The 19,291-nt window shown below is 40.9% G+C and overlaps 1 protein-coding gene across 1 annotated transcript; it reads right to left on the reverse strand.

Annotated features, from left to right (window-relative positions):
• Positions 1-10,763: 10,763 nt before the first annotated feature.
• On the reverse strand, positions 10,764-13,337 carry LOC130238939 (transmembrane protein 200C). The gene is made up of 3 exons (XM_056470059.1): positions 12,680-13,337; positions 10,854-11,240; positions 10,764-10,782 (listed from the first exon to the last, which is right to left on the reverse strand). The coding sequence occupies exons 1-3, from the start codon at positions 13,309-13,311 to the stop codon at positions 10,764-10,766; spliced, it is 1,038 nt and encodes a 345-aa protein (XP_056326034.1). The 5' UTR covers positions 13,312-13,337.
• Between the last annotated feature and the right edge of the window lie 5,954 nt (positions 13,338-19,291).

Genomic DNA, 19,291 nt, shown 5'->3' on the forward strand with positions numbered 1-19,291 from the left:
GAAAACACGGCTTTAACTGAGAACGTCACGTTTCTTTTCAGTATTACAAGCTCATTCTGTGGAGAAAAAAACAAACAGAATGCATATTTAGATAATTAAATGAAATATTTAATTAAACAATACATGCATGCAATTATATGTAATGGCAGAAGAAAATTATGTTGCTCTTAGCAAAAAAATTTAATAATAAAATAAAAATTGTTATATATACATATATACATATATATATATATATATATATATATATATATATATATATATATATATATATATATATATATATATATATATATATATAGCAGCAGAAATAAAAACCTTAGCTTTGTGATGCTGTTACATATCAAATGTAAACCAATTAAAATCTCAATAAATAAAAACATAAATACATTAATGCACAAATTTGTTAGTTATGATGTGTGATCCCTGTTACAGATTTGCACAATAGTGCATTTAATTGACTGCGTCTTTGACTGTAATTGGTTAGTTATGTCATTATTAATACTATGTCATAATTAATTATGATTAGATTTTATTTTAAATTAGGTAAATAGTTGGTGTTTTATTGTAGTTTTGTAATGTTAATTATAGTTATAATATTTTATTTTTATTTCTATTTTTGTTTTAATAAAATTCTAGAAAGATTTCCTTGAAAACTAGCTAAAATAATGTTTTTTAAAACGGTTTAATTTAATTCAAGCAACAAAATTATTTCGGTTTTATAGTTTTGCTTAAGGTAACCATTAAACCACTTAACTAAAACCATAAAACTAAAATAATTTTAGTTATACAGTAATTATAAAGGTAATATAAATACAATTTTAATGATGTAATTAGTGTTAATAATAGTAGAAGTAACTACCCGCACTATGACTGTATTTTTATGCTATATGCAAAGCAGATGACTGACAGTGACTGCTTTTTTCCACTAGATGGCGCCATAAACCCACTCATAATAACACACTTGGGGTTGCCAAGTCTGTGGAAATAGGGATGCTTTTAACAGTAGTTTTTTATTCCACGAGTTTAAAGCATTGATATATTACATCAGTCGTATGGTTGTGAAATATTTACCTCTACTTAATATATATTCTACCAGTGATAACAACTGTGTTAAGATGATGAAACAGAGCACAAACACACTTCTGTCAGGTGCAGCATGCAGTGTATGTGTGTGTGTGTGTGTGTGTGCGTGCAGATGTTTACGTTTCTATGGTAACAGATTGGCATTGACCTCTCTCCAGGATGTTAATAAAAAGTATATGTTATTTAAAAAAAAGTCTGATTTGCAATTAAGAATATCTTTAATGTTTATGTTATACATGTTTAAATATCTCTTAATCTAAAGTTCATTTCATAAGTTTGGGATTCATTTCTGCCTGAGTTTGTTCTGGGCTAGTGTTATTTGAACATTAGGCTAGTTTTAGGGTTGTTTTGACTTGTGTTAATTGACCACTGACTACTTTTGGGCTTGTTTTGGCTAGTGTCATTTACTATTGAGCTAGTTTTGGGCTTGTTTTGGCTAGTGTCATTTACTATTGAGCTAGTTTTGGGCTTGGTTTGGCTAGTGTCATTTACTATGGAGCTAGTTTTGGCTAGTGTCATTTACTATGGAGCTAGTTTTGGCTAGTGTCATTTACTATGGAGCTAGTTTTGGGCTTGGTTTGGCTAGTGTCATTTACTATGGAGCTAGTTTTAGCTAGTGTCATTTACTATGGAGCTAGTTTTGGCTAGTGTCATTTACTATGGAGCTAGTTTTGGCTAGTGTCATTTACTATGGAGCTAGTTTTGGGCTTGTTTTGGCTAGTGTCATTTACTATGGAGCTAGTTTTGGGCTTAGTTTGGCTAGTGTCATTTACTATGGAGCTAGTTTTGGGCTTAGTTTGGCTAGTGTCATTTACTAAGGAGCTAGTTTTGGCTAGTGTCATTTACTATGGAGCTAGTTTTGGGCTTGGTTTGGCTAGTGTCATTTACTATTGAGCTAGTTTTGGGCTTAGTTTGGCTAGTGTCATTTACTAAGGAGCTAGTTTTGGCTAGTGTCATTTACTATGGAGCTAGTTTTGGGCTTGGTTTGGCTAGTGTCATTTACTATGGAGCTAGTTTTGGCTAGTGTCATTTACTATGGAGCTAGTTTTGGCTAGTGTCATTTACTATGGAGCTAGTTTTGGGCTTGTTTTGGCTAGTGTCATTTACTATTGAGCTAGTTTTGGGCTTAGTTTGGCTAGTGTCATTTACTAAGGAGCTAGTTTTGGCTAGTGTCATTTACTATGGAGCTAGTTTTGGCTAGTGTCATTTACTATGGAGCTAGTTTTGGGCTTGTTTTGGCTAGTGTCATTTACTATTGAGCTAGTTTTGGGCTTAGTTTGGCTAGTGTCATTTACTAAGGAGCTAGTTTTGGCTAGTGTCATTTACTATGGAGCTAGTTTTGGGCTAGTTTTGGCTAGTGTCATTTACTAATGAACTAGTTTTGGGCTTGTTTTAGCTAGTGTCATTTACCATTGGGCTAGTTTTTGTGCTTGGTTTGGCTAGTGTCATTTACTACTGGACTATTTTTGGGCTTGTTTTGGCTAGTGTCATTTACTATGGAGCTAGTTTTGTGCTTGTTTTAGCTAGTGTCATTTACCATTGGGCTAGTTTTAGGCTTATTTTAACTAGTGTCATTTACCATTTTGATAGTTTTGAGCTTGGTTTGGCTAGTGTCATTTGCTCTTGGACTAGTTTTGGGCTTGGTTTGGCTAGTGTCATTTGCTCTTGGACTAGTTTTGGGCTTGGTTTGGCTAGTGTAATTTACTATTGGGCTAGTTTTGAGCTTGTTTTGGCTAGTGTCATTTACCATTGAGCCAGTTTTGGGCTTGGTTTGGCTAGTATCATTTACTATTGGACTAGTTTTTGGCTTGGTTTGGCTAGTGTCATTTGCTCTTGGACTAGTTTTGGGCTTGGTTTGGCTAGTGTCATTTGCTCTTGGACTAGTTTTGGGCTTGGTTTGGCTAGTGTAATTTACTATTGGGCTAGTTTTGAGCTTGTTTTGGCTAGTGTCATTTACCATTGAGCCAGTTTTGGGCTTGGTTTGGCTAGTATCATTTACTATTGGACTAGTTTTGGGGTTTTTTGCCTTGTTTTGGCTAGTGTCATTTACTATTGGGCTAGTTTTAGCTAGTGTCATTTATTATTGGGCTAGTTTTGTGCTTGTTTCGGCTAGTGTAATTTACTGTTGGCCTAGTCTTGGGCTTGTTTTAACTAGTGTCATTTACTATTTGGACTAGTTTTGGATTTGTTTTGCCTAGTGTTGGGCTAGTTTGGGGCTTGTTTTGGCTAGCGTCATTTACTATTGGGCTAGTTTTAGCTAGTGTCATTTACCATTGGGCTAGTTTTTGGCTTGGTTTGGCTAGTGTCATTTATTATTGGGCTAGTTTTGTGCTTGTTTCGGCTAGTGTAATTGACTATTGGCCTAGTTTTGGGCTTGTTTTAACTAGTGTCATTTACTATTTGGACTATTTTTGGGTTTGTTTTGCCCAATGTCATTTACCATTGGGCTAGTTTTGGGCTTGGTTTGGTTAGTGTCATTTACTCTCGGGCTAAAGGTGCGGTCACACTTGACTTTTCCTTCCATAGACTTCCATTTATACGCACGCGAATGCGTCAGACCGGAAACGCGGGGTCATGCGTCGAGTTTCGCAAGTTGGTGCGGTGCAAAGTTCAAGCTTAGTGAACTCTAACCTGCTAAATCGCATCACTTGACTGCGTGAGAGCAATTGAGGATCAAAACAGGACCTCTCTGGGCAAAAATGTAAAACATGGAGCAATCGCTCGCTTTTTTAAATGTCTAATAAGCTTGTTTGATCCCGCCCCTTTTCGCAGCGCAGTACGACAGAATTTCGCACACACAAACGCTGGTGTGACCATAGCTTAATTTTGGGATTGTTTTGGCTAGTGTTAATTGACAATTGTGCTGTTGACAATTGACAAATTGATTGTTTTGATTGACTGTTGGGCTACTTTTGAATGCCATTAGGCTAGTTTTAGGCTTGTTTTGATTGGCTGCTGGGCTAATTTTGGCCTAGTTTTGATTAGCCATTGGGCTAGTTTTAATTAGCTGTTGGGGTCGTTGCCAGTGGGCTAGTTTTGACTGGCCATTGGGCCTCTTTCGGTGGGCTATTGAAGTACTTTTTTCTACATCTTTGATTAGCCATTTGGCTAGTTTTGTTGTGAAAACGTGGCAACCCTGAAACCACTGCACATCATACGAGAGGTTCTTCAACAGAAGATGAGCTCAGGACAGAATGATCTCAGATCAGTTTATTTGATGTAGCAGCTAAAACGATTGAACAGCTACAAACTCTGGAAAACTCTAGAAACTGCTCAACACCTGAGTCCTCCGCTAAACCAGTTATTGCCCTTAATGTGAGCAATATCTGCTCACTAAAACCTGTGAAGATACAAAAACAACATGTGCAAAGTTGCATAATGTGAGCTATCTGTGTAAATCACACATCAGACATTAGTGCTGTCCTACATGGACAAAATACTCCAACCTCACCGTCTACTCTAGCTGTGTTGATGACACTTCATCATATCAAACATACAATAACAGGTGTACAGTAAAGCGTGAAGTCTAAATACACAACAGCAGATACACTAAACATCCTGGAACAGTTTGTCAAAGGCACAACACTTTTCTACATTATTAACTCCATGTTCATAACAGAAAACATGTGGATGTTGAACTTAATGCTTTTTTAAACACATATATTTGATTAATTCTGCTTAACATTCTATATTTGCACATAATACAGAACAAATGCAACGCAAAGAAAAAATAAAAATGAATAAATGTGCAGGGTAAGACAAGTTTAAAAATAAAAACAAATAAACTGGACTGTTATATAATATCATATAAATCTATAAACCTGTTCATTTGAATATACGTTAGTTTAAAAAAAAATGAGGAGGAAGAGTATTATATAATATTATATAACAAGATTTAGTGCAGTCAAATTAATTATTACATCCAAAATAAATGTTTTTATTTACATAACATATGTGTGTCTCTTGTATATCTATTATATAAGTGTACAAACACAAATATTTACATATGTATAGTTTTATACATATATACACAGTGCATCCAGAAAGCATTGATAGCGCTTTACTTTTTCCACATTCTACAACATTCTACACACAATCCCCCATAATAACAATGTGGAAAAGAGTTTTTGAAATTGTTGTGAATTTATTAAAAATAAAAAGCTGTAAAATCCCATGTTCATCAGTATTGACAGCCTTTGCTCAATACTCTGTTGATGCTCCTTTGGCAGCGATTTCAGCCTCAAGTCTTTCTGAATATGATGCCACAAGCTTGGCTCACCTGTCTTTGGGGATTTTTGCCGGTTGCTCTTTGCAGTACCTCTCAAGCTCTATCAGGCTGGATGGGAAGCGACGGTGTACAGCCATTTTCAGATCTCTCCAGAGATGTTCAATAGGATTTAGCTCTGGGCTCTGGCTGGGCCACTCAAGGACATTCACCGAGTTGTTGTTGTGCCGCTCCATTGATATTTTGGTGGTATGCTTTGGGTCATTGTCCTGCTGGAAGATGAACCGTCACCCCAGTCTGAGGTCAAGAGCACTCTGAAGCAGATCTTCATTCAGGATGTCTCTGTACATCGCTGCGTTCATCTTTCCCTCTATCCTGACTAGTCTTCCAGTTCCTGCTGCTGAAGAACATCCCCACAGCATGATGCTGCCACCACCATGCTTCACTGTAGGGATGCTGTTAGCCTGGTGATGAGCACTGTCTGCTTTTCTCCAAACGTAACGCCTGGTGTTCACTCCAAAGAGTTCAGTTTGAGTCTCATCAGAGCAGAGAGTTTAGTTTCTGATGGTCTGAGAGTCCTTCAGATGCCTTTTGGCAAATTCCAGGCGGAGAGTGTCTTCAGTCTGATTGGTGGATTGCTGCACAGATGGTTGTCCTTCTGTAAGGTTCTCCTCTCTCCAAAGAAGAACGCTGGAGCACAGACAGAGTGACCATCGGGTTATTAATCACCTCCTTGAGTAACGCCTATCTCCCGCGATCACTCAGCTTAGATGGCTGACCAGCTCTAGGAAGAGTCCTGGTGGTTAAACATCTTCCACTTACGGATGATGGAGGCCGCTGTGCTCATTGAAGCTTTCAGAGCAGCAGAAATGTTTCTGTAACCTTCCCCAGCCTTGTGCCTCCAGACAATCCTAAATAAATCAATGTAATCCATTTTGGAATAAGGCTGTAACATAAACAAATGTGGAAAATTACTTTCTGGATGCACTGTACACACACATATTTATATATATATATATATATATATATATATATGCACAACTCAAAAATATGTTATGCAAATTATGTAAACTTTCATTTTAAATGCGATTAATTGTTTGACAGCACTAATAGAAATGAAAAAGATTAAAAGAAATTAAATGCAAGAAAAATAAATGACAATTTCATAAATTCACAATATTCTAAATGATTATAAAAGACATTTTAAAAAGAAACTTTAAATAGAAATAGAGCTGTTATTTAATATTAAATCATCTGTAAAATTAAAGGAAAAGCACAAACACAATAAAATAATAAAATCAAAAATCCTCATCAACTTTTAATTGAACAATAACCCAGCGGCGCCCACACCTGCCCAATGACTCATCTGCATGTAAAAATAGTCGTTTTCTTCTGCTTAATTACGTTTAAGAACAGTGTGAAGCTTTATGAGGAGTTCAGTACACGTCTTCATATTCACAGCTACAGGTATGATGATTTATGATCCTCCTTTCATGGCTTTTTACTGTAAAAAAGAACCGTTTTTTGGTAAATAAAGGGTTTGAGTAATGATGGCAGATTTTCCATTTGCAGCTCAACTCTTCTTTTTTTTTACAACAACAACAATAAACATAAATCAGAAGATGATAGAAATAGAGAGTAAAATTACTGTGCAACTAAATCTAGCCACGAACATAAGACCATGTGGACGTCATGAGTTTGCATTGATGGCTTTTTGCTACTAATGTTCTTCTTGACTATAATAATGATGAACATCTACATGTTCAAATCCTGCACATTTTCTGAATGGTTTCTGTCTTACACTACTGTCCAAAATCTGGAATGATTAAGATTGATTAGTGTTTTGAAAAGCTCATCAGGGATGCTATAAATGAGCAAATCTACTGTAAAAATGTGAAATATTATTATAGTGTAATGTGGCTGTTTTCTATGCGAGTGTACGGTGTAATGTACTCTACAGGGGTTGGAGAATGAAATTGAAGCTCTGGCTAAATGTGCTCCTCCTGGTGTTCAATCTTCACTGATCTTCACTCCAGCAGTAGAGCAGAGTGTGAAGGGTTCATCAGCAGAGAAACAGCACAGTTCTGCTTCAAATATTGCGATGCCCACAACATTACAGGGACATATCAGAGTTCAGAAGAGGACCGATTGTTGCTCACGCATGTGTGACCAAGACAGCAAGTGTGTGTGATGATCAAGAGCCACGGTATCAAGAGTAATGTCTCTGATGAGTGCACATTCACTGTCTCCGCACATCCAGGAGAGTTACGGTGTGGAGAAGCCCCAAAGAAGCGTCTCACCCAGACTGCTAATGCACAAAGTGAAGCATGGAGGGATGGTTTGGGCTTAATATCATGGCATTTCCTAGGCCTAATACTGGAGCTAGATTGGTGCTGGGTCACTGACAAGGGCTACCCAACCACTCTAGAGAACCATGTGACCCAATAGGACAAACATTGTATCCTGAAGGCGGAGGATGATAATGCAGCAATACATACAGCAGGACTGGAGACAGAGTGGTTTGATGAACATGAAAGTGAAGTTGAACATCTCCCGTGGCCTGCACAGTACCCAGACCTAAACATTATTGAGCACTTTGGGGTGTTTTGGAGGAGCGAGTCAGGAAAGGTTTTCCTCCAGCAGCATCAAAGTGGCCTGAATACTATTCTGAAGAAGAACAGCTCAGAATCCTGGTCGCTGTGCAGGACTCCTGTCTGTCATTCACAACACCAGCTGATGATGTAATGAGGAGGAGGAGCTACTAGGGTTGTCGTGATGCCATTATTAAACTTGTAACACTATACCAGCTGAAGATCACCATACCAAGTAGTATTGCGATACTGTAATTCATAACTCAAACTATAAAGCAAATGGCTATATTTTATGTTTTAATAGGCCTACTTGAATGTCATTCATAATGTAATATGAATGTAATATATGTTGGGGTATTTTTAACCCAACTATTTTAACATTGTAGTGTGTGTGTGTGTGTGTGTGAATGAGTGTGTATGTGTGTTTCCCAGTACTGGGTTGCGGCTGGAAGGGCATCCGCTGCGTAAAACATATGCTGGAATAGTTGGCGGTTCATTCCACTGTGGCGAGCCCTGATTAATAAAGGGACTAAGCTGAAGGAAGATGAATGAATGATAGTACCAGTACAGCGTGCAGAGCTGCAGCAGACTGATCAACTACTGTGCTCGAACACCAGGCTTCAGATTCTCCGACCCCTGGACAGTATATCAGTGTGGTAGAGCTGAGTTTCCCGCATCATCACTGCTGTCGTTGTGTCTTGGTTGTAAACGTTTGTAATTATTATTATGTTTGTGGAAAGTGTACTGACAGATTCATAGTGAGGTTCTACATGTCTTCAGTGTGACGCCTGATCACCTCAGCTCATCCTCCATTAATGACGGCGTTCAGGTCTCCAGAAAGAGTTCAACAGTAGAGTTCACTCACACCACACATACACCAACACCTACAAATCTGTGCGTGTGTGTGTGTGTGTTCAGATGTTATTTAAGTGTGTGTGTGTACTTGTTTATATATACTAGTGGGCACTTAAACCTAAATGTGTGTGTGTTTGTGTGTGTGTGTTCAGATGTTGTTTAAGTGTGTGTGTACTTGTTTATATATACTAGTGGGCACTTAAACCTAAATGTGTGTGTGTGTGTGTGTGTGTGTGTGTGTGTGTGTGTTCAACTGTTCTGCAGGTGTGTGTGTGTGTGTGGGTGTTCAGCTGTTCTGCAGGTGTGTGTGTGTGTTTGTGTGTGTGTTCATCTGTTCTGCAGGTGTGTGTGTTCTGCAGGTGTGTGTGTGTTCGTTCAGCTGTTCTGCAGGTGTGTGTGTGTGTTCAGCTGTTCTGCAGGTGTGTGTGTGTGTGTTTGTGTGTGTGTTTAGCTGTTCTGCAGGTGTGTGTTTGTGTGTGTGTTCAGCTGTTCTGCAGGTGTGCGTGTGTTTGTGTGTGTGTTCATCTGTTCTGCAGGTGTGTGTTTGTGTGTGTGTTCAGCTGTTCTGCAGGTGTGTGTGTGTGTTCAGCTGTTCTGCAGGTGTGTGTGTTCTGCAGGTGTGTGTGTGTGTGTCTGTGTGTGTGTGTGTGTTCAGCTGTTCTGCAGGTGTGTGTGTATGTGTGTGTGTGTGTGTGTTCAGCTGTTCTGCAGGTGTGTGTGTGTTTGTGTGTGTGTTCAGCTGTTGTGTGTGTGTGTGTGTGTGTGTTCAGCTGTTCTGCAGGTGTGTGTGTGTGTGTTTGTTCAGCTGTTCTGCAGGTGTGTGTGTGTGTTCAGCTGTTCTGCAGGTGTGCATGTGTTTGTGTGTGTGTTTGTGTGTGTGTTCATCTGTTCTGCAGGTGTGTGTTTGTGTGTTTTATGTGTGTGTTTAGCTGTTCTGCAGGTGTGTGTTTGTGTGTTTGTGTGTGTGTTCATCTGTTCTGCAGGTGTGTGTTTGTGTGTTTGTGTGTGTGTTCATCTGTTCTGCAGGTGTGTGTGTGTGTGTTTGTGTGTGTGTTTAGCTGTTCTGCAGGTGTGTGTTTGTGTGTGTGTTTAGCTGTTCTGCAGGTGTGTGTTTGTGTGTGTGTTCAGCTGTTCTGCAGGTGTGCGTGTGTTTGTGTGTGTGTTCATCTGTTCTGCAGGTGTGTGTTTGTGTGTGTGTTCAGCTGTTCTGCAGGTGTGTGTGTGTGTTCAGCTGTTCTGCAGGTGTGTGTGTTCTGCAGGTGTGTGTGTGTGTGTGTCTGTGTGTGTGTGTGTGTTCAGCTGTTCTGCAGGTGTGTGTGTGTGTGTTTGTGTGTGTGTTTAGCTGTTGTGTGTGTATGTGTGTGTGTGTGTTCAGCTGTTCTGCAGGTGTGTGTGTGTGTGTGTTTGTGTGTGTGTTTAGCTGTTGTGTGTGTATGTGTGTGTGTGTGTTCAGCTGTTCTGCAGGTGTGTGTGTTTGTGTGTGTGTTCAGCTGTTGTGTGTGTGTGTGTGTGTGTGTTCAGCTGTTCTGCAGGTGTGTGTGTGTGTGTGTTCTGCAGGTGTGTGTGTGTGTTTGTTCAGCTGTTCTGCAGGTGTGTGTGTTCTGCAGGTGTGTGTGTGTGTGTGTGTGTGTGTGTTTGTTCAGCTGTTCTGCAGGTGTGTGTGTTTGCAGGTGTGTGTGTGTGTGTGTTCAGCTGTTCTGCAGGTGTGTGTGTGTGTGTGTGTGTGTGTGTGTGTGTGTGTGTGTGTGTGTGTTCAGCTGTTCTGCAGGTGTGTGTGTGTGTTCAGCTGTTCTGCAGGTGTGTGTGTTTGCAGGTGTGTGTGTGTGTGTGTTCAGCTGTTCTGCAGGTGTGTGTGTGTTTGTGTGTGTGTGTGTGTGTGTGTGTGTGTGTGTGTGTGTGTGTTCAGCTGTTCTGCAGGTGTGTGTGTGTGTTCAGCTGTTCTGCAGGTGTGTGTGTGTGTTCAGCTGTTCTGCAGGTGTGTGTGTTCTGCAGGTGTGTGTGTGTCTGGATCAGGTGTGTCCAGTGAGTCTCCGCTCAGCTCTGCTAGTTTGTTGTATCTCCTGCTGCTGCTGCAGCGCTCCAGTCGAGGGCAGCTGAACCTGCGCACGGGCGTCTCTCCACGGGCTCCGGCTGCGTCCGGCAGTGTGTTCAGAGACAGGAGTGACCCGGCGGCGGGTCGTTTCTCCAGCTGAGACAGCAGTGACCCAGCAGCGGTGGGTCGTTTCTCCAGCTGGGAGTCCTGTGAGCGTGAGATGTGTGTGCGGGACACCTGAGCGCGGGTCTCCAGGGCTCCTCCGCAGCTCCTCCTCCGAGACGCCTCCGCCTCCTGCATCTCGCAGTTGTTGAGTTTGATGACGGGGAGCGTGAAGGCGTTCAGAGACGAGCTGACGATGGAGTGTGTCTCCCACTGCGCCTCCTGCCCACCTCCAGAGATGCTGTAGATGGTGTCGCTGAAGGACTGCCGTTTGGCACACAGGCTGTGTTTCCTACAGGACACACAACATTACATTACTTACACAATAGAAATCTAAAGTAATGGATCACAGTTCAGTTAATTACAGTTACTTATAGTGTAGTTGCCTTCAAACGACTATTTGTCTATAATAAATCTATTCAATTACTCTCAACTGAGTGTCTGAGTTTGGTTGTCGACCGAAGGGGATCTTTTGCATTAAGTTTATGTTTTGTTTGGGAAATCCACCACCCACAACATCTGTTTTTCTTGTTTATTATGCCCATGTTGTCCCCTAGACTTGGGGCGTAATAATGGACATACACCCAAAGCGCTTCACAACCATGAAGGGAGTCTCTCCACACCACCACCAGTGTGCAGCTTCACTTGGATGATACGATGGCAGCCACAGGACAACGGAGTCAGTGCTTCACCACACACCAGCTATTGGTGGAGTGGAGAGACAGTGATAGAGCCAATTCAGTGGAAGGGGATGATTGGGAGACCATGATGGGTAAGGGCCGATGGACAGAATTTGGCCAGGACATCAGGGTTACACCCCTACTCTTAACCAGAAGTACCATGGGATTATTAATGACCACAGACAGTCAGGACCTCGGTTTAACATCTCATCCGAAAGACTCACTGCCAGTATAGTGTCCTCTTCACTGTCCTGGGGCATTAGGACTCACACTGACTGCAGGTTGAGCACCCCCTGCTGGCCTCACTAACACCACTCCCAACAGCAACCTAGCTTTCCCATCCGGTCTCCCATCAAGGCACTGACCAGGCTCAGCCCTGCTTAGCTTCAGTGAGTAACCGGCCTTGGGCTGCAGATCCCAAGTCCAACTCTCCTATGATGGCTGCCTGATCTGATCTCCGACCGTATGTCTTGGACACTCAGTTGAAGAGAGTAGCAGAGCTGTCCACTGATCAATACTGAGTGTTGAGATGGATCTGCTGGCAGAGATGGAGGCTGGACAGACCCCATAGGGGGATTTAGGATTCTCTATTCTTGACCACATTAAATACACAGATCAACTGAGAGGAATGAGCAAGGACGATTACAGACTTAGGAGTAAAGATCCACTGCTCTGATTGGCAGACAGTTTTGCATATTAACAAGGCTAACTGGTAGTGCAGTAGGAGCGGGCACTGATGTTCTGTACAGGCGGAGCTTAACCAGCCTATTACATCATAGACTCCAGAGCCTGTGGTTTTGTCCTATAAACCTTCGATATTCTGTGGAGGCGGAGCTTATTCTCTCTAATACATCATAGAGCAGACATTCCAGAACTTGTGGTTTACTCAGATCTGCTTCAATGTAAGCTGATTTCAGAGGAACCGCAAAGTGTTGAGTTCTGAAACCTACAGGATGTTTTTATAATGCTATGAGCTCTAATATGACCAAAGATGAAGGATATTTTAGTTTCTTATTGCATGACCCCTTTAATGATGTAAACAGTAACTCACCCAAAGCTGTTCCTGGCGCACGACAGGCGCCGCTGCTTTCCTGAGTTTCTCGGCGTGTTTTTTCCCTCGCTACTCTTGGACTGCATGTAGCTGATGAGGCCGTTGAACGGGACGCAGTCTTTGCTGCGCAGGCTGTGGATGTCGATGACGGTGGAGTAAATGTCCCGCAGGTTAATTATCTTCGTTTTCTTGTCTCGATCCTCGTGCAGAACTGCATTGGCGCAGATGAAGAGGAAGATGCCGATGCCCATGACCAGCGGCCCCAGCACTTTCAGGTTGTCCGACTGCAGGTATCCACCAAACAGACTCCGGAAGAACCCGAGCGAGTGTGCGACGGGGGACGAGGAGTTAAAGCTGGACTGGTTATTGTGTGTGAAACCCACTGTGGTGTGTGTGTTTTCTGCAGGCCAGTATCCCAGCACGGCCATGGCCACGCCCACCAGCAGGATCAGCACGCCCAGCGCCGCCACCAGCCCCGAGCCCGAGCACAGCTGCACTTTACCCTTTACCACCACCACGTCGTTCTTACGCTTCTTCTTGGCTTTCCTCTTTTTCTTGTTTTCTGCTCGGTTCTTGGATCGCAGTGAATCCTGTCGCCGAGAGATTCTCAGCAGGCCGCCGGTCGCGATCATCACTGCTATTGGATAACGAGACTGTCAATCATCCTGTAGGCGGGAACAAACACAAATATATGCACGATTAATTGATTTTCGAAATGTAAAAGCTGCGATTATTTTGATTATAACTACGCGGCCATTTATCCGTTTCCGCATGATTCATCAATGAATAATGCCAAAGCCACACTCACCGCTACAGCCAATCGCAGCCCTTTCTGTTGAGTGCGGGAACACAATGACCAATCATAGGCGTTTAAGAACTCGCCCGGCAAAGCTCAAAGAGCAAGCATGATAATATTTATATTTATTTATTTTCAGCAGATAAGTTTTTATTTATAATTCATTAAATTAAATTTTAAATACTGTCGTTATTTTCTTAATTGATCATGACAACTGGCATCTTTATTGGAAAAAGTCTTTTAATTAAACTGTAGCACAGTGTAGCGTACTTTGTGATTATGCTTGGTCTTTAGTGCTATTAAAACCACCACATCAAACCTGCAGCTCTTTTATCAAATGATAGTAAATCACGTTTTAAATCACGATTTTGATCAGATAAATCACATTTAGATTTTTTCTCTGAATCCTGCAGCCCTACTGATGCTGTATGAGACTGAAGGGCTTATTCTGTGATAACCATTGGCTGGATGTGCATTATGCTGATTATTACACAAAACTAGACTATCAGACAAAACACTGATCCGAGTTGTAATCTTTTTTAACTGTTTAATTAAATGTAACGCTGACAGAAAGAAACATGGCTGAATGCAGCCTACACTGACCTTTGTATTAAAGGGGTGGTCCAATACTGTTACAGTCATACGTAAATGCCTGTATGTTTTGCTTGTGTGCGCTCTCTCTTTTTTTCTCTCTCTCTCGCTCGCTCACTCCCGCCCTCCCTCTCTCTCTGTGTGAATTCTCAGGATCGCCCATTCCAGTATCCCATTCGTCCGTGAAGACGTCAATCTCCATTTCACCCAGTGACATCATCAACAACGCTACCAATCAGGACAGGAGCTGAAAGTTTAAAGGGACGCGAGCGGGGAAGCTCGTTCTGCTTTTGCTCTGTCTTGCTTGCTTTGTGTGTGTTTTGGCTTATTATGTGCTGTGATATTGATGTTATTTTGGGTTTTGATTTTGGTCTGGTTCTTGTGTTGATCGCTGTTACCGTCTTGTATGTGTGTATGTGGCAATCCCCTGATCTCTGGCGTCAGCCTTCCCCTGGGATTCGAGGAGTTTAGATGTCACATGACATACATCTCACATCACGAAGATAACTCCACTGTCTAAACACACTAGTTTAGAAGTGAGCGCCACCCGCTGTAAGTTTTCTCCGTATTTTTGGTTAGTAGAGTAGCTTTAATTATAGCGTAAAAACAAATACGATATCATATTTTAAACTTCTCTGAATGTAACATGCTCAAAGTTCAATGCAAAGGGAGACACTGGCTTTTACAGAGTTTGCTTAGCAAAGCCTACAGCCAATCTGGGTTAATAGCCGCGTTTCCACTATCGCGCCTAAAGCGAGCGAGCCAGGGCGAGCCAAGGCCAGTCGCGTTTCCACTATCACTTCCGGGGCGTAATCGGGCCAAAGCGGGGCTTCCTTGGGGCCAGTGTCCGGCCTTTTTCGGCCCGCCGAATACCTTGGGCCAAGGAGGGCCAACTGGGGCTTCGGGGCGGGGTTTACATTTGTTTTGCTATCGCGCTTGATCAACTCACTAAGAAGAAGAAAAAATGGATAGCTGCCAAAATCTGTGTTTGAAGTAAATGCCGCCGAACTCGAATGTCCTTATCCAGGGATCGCTGTCTGGCCTTACACCAACAGACCACAAACTGTAAAAAAGCAATCGCTTCGGTGTTCTCCATCTTCCAGCTCTCGTAGTGATGCCAGGTTGTGTTTGTGGTTATAATTTGAGTGTTTTGTTCCCGCTGAAGTGGGCGGGTTGTGTGACGGGTTGTGTGACGTTTGATTCGGGGGACGTTCTGGGGGCGGTGTTTGCGTGACGCGCTGCGAGCAACTAGCCCGACAGTGGAAACGCGACATGATTTCGGCCTCATTTCTCAACCTCCCGGGCTATTGGCCCGGCCTGGCCTGATTAAAGCCCTGGCTCGCACTGGCCCGATAGTGGAAATGCGGCTAATGAGATCCTAAACGCTTCAGGTTACGCGCACGGGGCGTGGCTAGATGCGCTTTAATGTTATAGCAGAAAGTGTCATGTATTTTCACAGAGCTTCTTCTGTTTCTGTATTTAGACTTCCAAAGGCCACGACACAAAGAGAGAAGTGCTTACAGATTCCAGAGAGTTATAATAAACATACAGCTAAGCTTTGACAAAGGGCTGCTTCCAGAATCTCTCTCAGTTCAGAGCTGGATTCAGCTAAAACTCCTCCTGTAGTCATTTCAAATGTACAGTGTTTTAACAGCTGGTCTAAAATAAACTGCGATTTCATTGAGATTTTTGCTTCATCTTAGATCCCCTACTATTAAATATTCATTTTCCTTCAGCTTAGTCCCTTATTCATCAGTGGTCGCCACAGCGGAATGAACTGCCAACTATTCCAGCATGTGTTTTACACAGTGGATGCCCTTCCAGTCACAACCCAGTACTGGGAAACACCCATACACACTCGTTCACACACACACACTCATACACTACGGCCAATTTAGTTTAACATTTAAATATTCACTTTTTATACTGCGAAAGTTGTGTTTAAATCACTCTAATTGCTTTAACTGATTAATTTAATTACTTGACTCAATACTACTGTAAATCATAAAGAAAAATACTTAAGTGTTTTAATAACAAACATAGCATTCTGTAAAAATAGAGAAAAGTTAAATATTAAATGCATTAAACCATGAAACATTTTCAAGGAATGACAACCTGTTTCATACATGCAACAGATTGTGACAAATGTCTTACAGGTAATTCTGAATCATGTGCAATCCTTATGATTAAGTGACCATGTTTAGCTAAATTGAATTATTCTGCACAATATTATTCATTCATTCATTTTTCCTTTGGCTTAGTCTCTATTTCAGAGGTTACCACAGCGGAATGAACCACCAACTATTCCAGCATATGTTTAACAGAGCTGATGCCCTTCCAGCCACAACCCAGTATTAGAAAACATCCTTACACACTCTTTCACACACACACACACACACACACACACACACACACACACACACACACACACACACACACACACACACTACGGCCAGTTTAGTTGATCAATTCCCCTATAGCGCAAGTGTTTGGAGTGTGGGGGAAACTGGAGCACCCGAAGGAAACCCACACCAACACGGGGAGAACATGCAAACTCCACACAGAAACAGCACCTGACCCAGTCGGGGCTCGAACCAGTGACCCTCTTGCTGTGAGGTCACAGTGCTAACCACTGAGCCACTATGCCGCCTAAAATATAATTGTATTGGACACAATTCCTGTACTCTGATTTATAACCATTCTAATATCTATAAAATATATAACTAATTAATAACATAGAGATCTGATTTAACACAAGCATATTAAAAGTAACTGTAATTAAATGACCTAAATATAAACAGTAAACCCATACTTTACAGTTTTTCAGCAGTAAAGTAATTTATTCACAGCAATACTTTATAGCTTATTAAACCCAAACACCACATGCATCATGTCTATTACATAAACGCACAATAAGAAGCTCATTCAGAAATGATAAATACACCACAGAGTTTGCTTAAGCAATGCTCCGGGAATGAAAAAATCCTACTGTACCTGATCAAGAAGAAGTGTTTACACTGCAGCAGGAGCTCAGAGACTCACACACTGCCCAGGCTACACAATCCATTCACACCTTTCCAAATCAGGAGAAGCAGCCATAAATTCAAGACAATAAAAGCTTCACTGAGCTTCCACTGGGACAAGAGGTGACCGGAAGACCATTTGTACCCTGGAGTAGAAAAACAGCATCTGGCAACCATCTAATGAGCGGCACAAACCCGACCAACCTGCCCAGACTTGCTGAAAAGAAGTACCATAACCTACATTTCTGTGGGATATAAAGTACATTGCTCCAGGTTTGTTTTGTTGTGTCTACATCTACATTTCAGCAAATCTGAAATACGTAATTTAGGGTACATTTGTTGAACGTTTCAGATGACAAATCCACTAGAGGGCACTGTTTATATTTTAATGAATCTAAAATACATAATTTAGGGTACATTTGTTGTAAATTTCAGATGACAAATCCACTAGAGGGCGCTGTCTACATTTTTGCAAATCTATATATCATTTAGGATATGTTGTGTTGTACGTTTAAGAAAACAAATCCACTAGTGGGCGCTCTTTTACATTTTTGCAAATCTGAAATATATCATTTAAGATATGTTGTATTGCACGTTTAAAAAAACAAATCCACTAGACAGCGCTGTTTATATTTTAGTGAATATGAAATACATAATTTAGGGTACATTTGTTGTAAATTTCAGATGACAAATCCACTAGAGGGCGCTGTCTACATTTTTTCTAAGCACAAAACACATTGCTCTGGGTACGTTTTGTTGTACGTTTCAGATGACAAATCCAATAGAGGGCGCTATCTACATTTTAACGAATCTAAAATACGTAATTTAGGGTACATTTGTTGTAAATTTCAGATGACAAATCCACTAGAGGGCGCTGTCTACATTTTTGCAAATCTATATATCATTTAGGATATGTTGTGTTGTACGTTTAAGAAAACAAATCCACTAGAGGGCGCTGTTTTACATTTTTGCAAAAGACAAAATTCTTTGCTCTGGGTAAATTTTGTTATACGTTTCAGATGACAAATCCGCTAGAGGGCGCTGTTTTAAATTTTTGCAAATCTGAAACACATTACTTTAGATATGTTTTGTTGCAAGTTTTAGATCCACTAGAGGGCGCTGTCTACATTTTTGCAAATCTGAAATATTTAATTTAAGATATATTGTGTTGTACGTTTAAAAAAACAAATCCACTAGACAGCGCTGTTTATATTTTAACGAATCTGAAATACGTAATTTAGGGTACATTTGTTGTAAATTTCAGATGACAAATCCACTAGAGGGCGCAGTCTACATTTTTTCAAAACACAAAACACATTGCTCTGGGTACGTTTTGTTGTACGTTTCAGATGACAAATCCACTTGAGGGCGCTGTTTTACATTCTTGCAAATCTGAAATGCGTTTCTTTGGATATGTTTTGATGTATGTTTCAGGTCCACTATTGGGCGCTGTCTTCATATTTGCAAATCTGAAACACGTTACTTTAGATATGTTTTGTTGCAAATTTTAGATCCACTAGAGGGCGCTGTCTACATTTTTGCAAATCTGAAATATATCATTTAGGATACGTTGTGTTGTACGTTTAAGAAAACAAATACACTAAAGGGTGCTGTCAACAATTTAGCAAATCTATATATCATTTAGGAGATGTTGTGTTGTACGTTTAAAAAAAATCCAATCCACTAGAGGTGTTTATATTTTAGCAAATCTGAAATACATAATTTAGGGTGAGTTGTGTTGTACATTTCAGGTGACAAATCCACTAATGGGCACTGTCTACATTTTTGCAATATATAAAATGGGTGGCTCTGGGAACGTTCTGTTGTACGTTTATGATCAAATTGACAAATTCACTAGAGGGCGCTGTTTTACACTTTTGCAAATCTGAAATATGTTACTTTGGATGTTTTAATGTATGTTTAAGAAAACAAATCCACTAGAGGGTGCTGTTTATATTTTAGTAAATATGAAAGACATTGTTTTAGGTGTGTTGTGATGTTTCAGATGAAAAATACACTTGTGGGCACTGTCTATTACACTGTCTACAAAGGAATTTACTCACTATTTATTAGTGGTTATAAACATTAAAAATACCTAATAAAACAATCATTTCTATGGGTCAACTATCCCTTTAAGGAATGTTTTGTTGTACGTTTACGATGAAAAATCCACTAGAGGGCGCTGTCTACATTTTTCCAAAA

The sequence above is a fragment of the Danio aesculapii genome, chromosome 2 (assembly GCF_903798145.1).
Source record: "Danio aesculapii chromosome 2, fDanAes4.1, whole genome shotgun sequence".
In the NCBI taxonomy this organism is placed as follows: Eukaryota; Metazoa; Chordata; class Actinopteri; order Cypriniformes; family Danionidae; genus Danio; species Danio aesculapii.